The 3,427-nt window shown below is 36.9% G+C and overlaps 1 protein-coding gene across 1 annotated transcript in view; it reads right to left on the bottom strand.

Annotated features, from left to right (window-relative positions):
* LOC107661981 (collagen alpha-1(XXV) chain-like) overlaps positions 1-3,427 on the bottom strand; it is a gene marked incomplete at its 3' end in the record, with an annotated part of 543,306 nt that overhangs the window by 16,519 nt on the left and 523,360 nt on the right. Inside the window, exon 17 of the mRNA XM_016451806.1 lies at positions 1,081-1,143. Within this exon, the coding sequence (XP_016307292.1) occupies positions 1,081-1,143 (63 nt within the window). The remainder of the gene's footprint in view (positions 1-1,080; positions 1,144-3,427) is intronic.

Below are 3,427 nucleotides of genomic sequence, written 5' to 3'. Positions count from 1 at the left end.
TCACGGCATTTGCTGCTATCAATACAGAAGCATCCGTTTCGATACATGTCTCAGCAAGGAGCACAGCCCTATTAAAAGCCGTGCTCCATGTGCCCCTTTTATACTTTGAGCACCTGCCCCTCCAAAGGTCTCTGCATGGCCCTGATGAACAATCATAATATAAAACATAAATATAATGGGTTTGAGTACATAGTAAGGCACAATTGTTGTTAATGTTGCTATTTATAAGCCTGAGGGATGAAACAAAGAGTTAAATTCAACAAGAAAAAGAGGAAAACGAAGATTTAAGCTGGTTTTGCTTGTGGATGAAAGATTTTGAACATAAAATAAAGAAATTAACATATTGAAAAGACAACAATTTGGGGTTTTCATAATAAAATATAATATATTTAAGGATAAAACTGTGGGTCATATTAGTAGGGTTAAAAATATAAAAACTTTATATTTTTTGGTTGTACTTCAATCACAATAAAAGGGCAGCTGTTTCTTAAGACCACAAAATGAGCAAATTTCATCAACATCAAAATATTTACAGATAGATGAATTAAACCTGTCGCTCATATCTTTTAAGTTGTTGCGCTTGTAACGTCATAGGTCACATGATAACGTCAACATGGCGGATGAAGTCCGGATCTCATTCATACTTAACGAGATTTGGCTGTAGAGTACGTACTCTATTAGCGCTCGTTAAGTAAGTACTTATTGAAATTAAGTACCTACTCATTGAGTATGCGATTTCGAACGCAGTCATTGATTAGATTTTTTTTCATAGGTGCCTCACTGCATTGCCTCTTACATAAATCTTACTTATTTAATCAAATACTAATTTAATATGTACATTGGTTTAATAATCTAAGTAATAAAAAAGTCTGGTAAAAATAGTTTAAATTGAGCTTTTTTCTCAGTAGATTGCAGAGTAGTGCTCCCACACAAAATGAACAAACTTTTTTAGTCATTTGTTGTTTGTTAACCTTTCAGTCCTTAACAGAGCTATCACTGACACATCTGAATGAAACCACAAACAAAGACCACAATATTAAACTGTGATATATATCATCACTGGCTGTGTTACAAACACACCTTAGTTCCTGGCAGGCCTGGAAGCCCAGGCTCACCTTGAGGCCCAAAGAATCCAGGTTCACCCTGCATACAGAAGCAACACATGGAACTGTCTGTCAATTACTAGGACTCAAGTCAAGTATCTAAATTAAAAAGGTGGAATACTGTAGACAAAAAACATTCCATAGCAGGTGTGTATATTTGTCATTAAAGATGACCAACATTAATATAAAATGCTGATGTAAAAGCATTCATGGTACTACACGAGAAGAGGAATGTTGCAAAATATCTAGTGCTAAATAAAACACTGTATCTTTGTACTAGCATTGATATTTTCAACACGTTCTCACTCTCAACTGGTTACATATTGACGCTTGGTCAGGACAACTTGGCGTCATATTTGAAGCACAGGGTACCCCTTTAGCGTTATTTTTCAACGTGCAGGGTCCTCCATGCAGGGTCCTCCTGCTTTAAATAAGGAACCCTTAGCCCTATATATTGCATATAAGTTGGGGTGTGATTTTTCAATATAAACAGTCACAACAGTTTTATTTATATTACACTATTTACACATTTATGAGCACGTAACCCAACCCCTGACCCTAAACCTACCATTTGTCAATAAAACACAAGATATAACAGGCAGATACTGACTGTAGAGTCATAATTTATTTAAAAAGTATTAATATTCCAAGTCTTCCGAGGCAAAATGATTGATTTGTGATAGTGATGTGTCGTTCGCGAACGAGCCTGCGCCGGACTTAAGAGCCAATTCTTTGTAGTGAACAAGAAGAGCCGATTCCCGTCGGGGAGAGCCGAATCTTCAGCTGGAGCCTTATATTTTAGCCCAATTTACATTACATTACATTTACATTTAGTCATTTAGCAGACGCTTTTATCCAAAGCGACTTACAAATGAGGACAATGGAAGCAATCAAAATCAACAAAAGAGCAAAAAAACATGCAAGTGCTATAACAAGTCTCAGTTAGCTTAATGTAGTACATTAAAACTGGGCAAGGTTTTTTTTTTAATTATATAATAAATAAAAAGAAAACAGATAGAATAGAAAAAGAATAGAGCAAGCTAGTGTTAGTTTTTTTAAAGAAAACAAGCAGTTAGTAAATTAATAGAGTGCAAGTCTAAAAGAGGCAAGTTTTTTTTTTTAAAGAATAGAATTAGAATAGAGAGTGCCGTAGTTAGAGGGTCAAATAAAGATGGAAGAGATGTGTTTTTAGCCGATTCTTGAAGATGGCTAAGGATTCAGATGCTCGGATTGAGTTGGGCAGGTCAGGAGACCAGGAGGGAACATTTAATTTAAAAATCTGATGAAGTGATTAGGGCTGGCACAATAAATCGATGCATTGCGATTCGTGGATCGATTCTGAGATTATTTCTTTTTTTTTTGTATTCATCCTCCTTTCCTATCAAAATGCTTGCTACGAGTGCGAAAAACGCAGAAAATCGAACATGATCCAAATTTTTTTATAACGGATGAAAGTTTCAGAGGCAGTGTAAACAAGGGCTGGGACAATAAATCGATGCATCGCGATTTGTGGATCGATTCTGAGATTTTCGGAATGCATCGTGATTCTCTCTTGAATCGATTCTGAGCTTAGTTTTTAACAACAGATTGTGATCTAGGTTAGTTTTTAACCGCACACTCAAATGCTTACGAAGAAGAGCACTTGTGAGTTCGGCTGAGTAATGTAAGGGGTTAAATGTACTTGCACATCGGCTTTTATGCTTCTAATGCTTTTATGATGCGAGATTAATGTAAACACAGCTCAATGTGAACATCCTTGTAATTCGCTTCAACCTTTTCGAACTTTATGAATGATTCTTTTAGGTTCAAGTGGTGCGTGTGTAAGGAACTAGAAGCAAGCAGAATACGGCTATTTCTAAAGCATGCAGTGCCATCTGCTGTTAAAAACTAAGCTCAGAATCGATTCAAGAGAGAATCGCGATGCCTTTGGAAAATCTCAGAATCGATGCAGAATCATTTAGCGATTTGCGATGCATCAATTTACTGTCCCTAAAAGGGATTTTGTGTGGGAAGTGAAAGTGATCCCTTTGGGATAGCACAATAAAGCGAGACATGGGAGGATAGACTAGGATCATACCATTATGTGAAAGAAGGAAAGGGGGCACACGCTCCGAAGATAGCGAGTGTAGTGGTAAAGACCAGATACACAGAGCGACTGAGAGAGAGATGGGGGAGCCGGATTTAATAATAATAATAATAATAATTCCTTACATTTATGTAGCGCTTTTCTGGGTACTTAAAGCGCTTTACATAGAAAGGGGGAATCTCCTCAACCACCACCAATGTGCAACATCCACCTGGATGATGCGACGGCAGCCATATTG

The sequence above is a fragment of the Sinocyclocheilus anshuiensis genome, unplaced genomic scaffold (genome assembly GCF_001515605.1).
Source record: "Sinocyclocheilus anshuiensis isolate Anshui unplaced genomic scaffold, SAMN03320099.WGS_v1.1 scaffold956, whole genome shotgun sequence".
In the NCBI taxonomy this organism is placed as follows: domain Eukaryota; kingdom Metazoa; phylum Chordata; class Actinopteri; order Cypriniformes; family Cyprinidae; genus Sinocyclocheilus; species Sinocyclocheilus anshuiensis.
The sequence above is the reverse complement of the archived record's forward strand: the minus strand, read 5'-3'. Positions and strand labels throughout refer to the sequence as shown.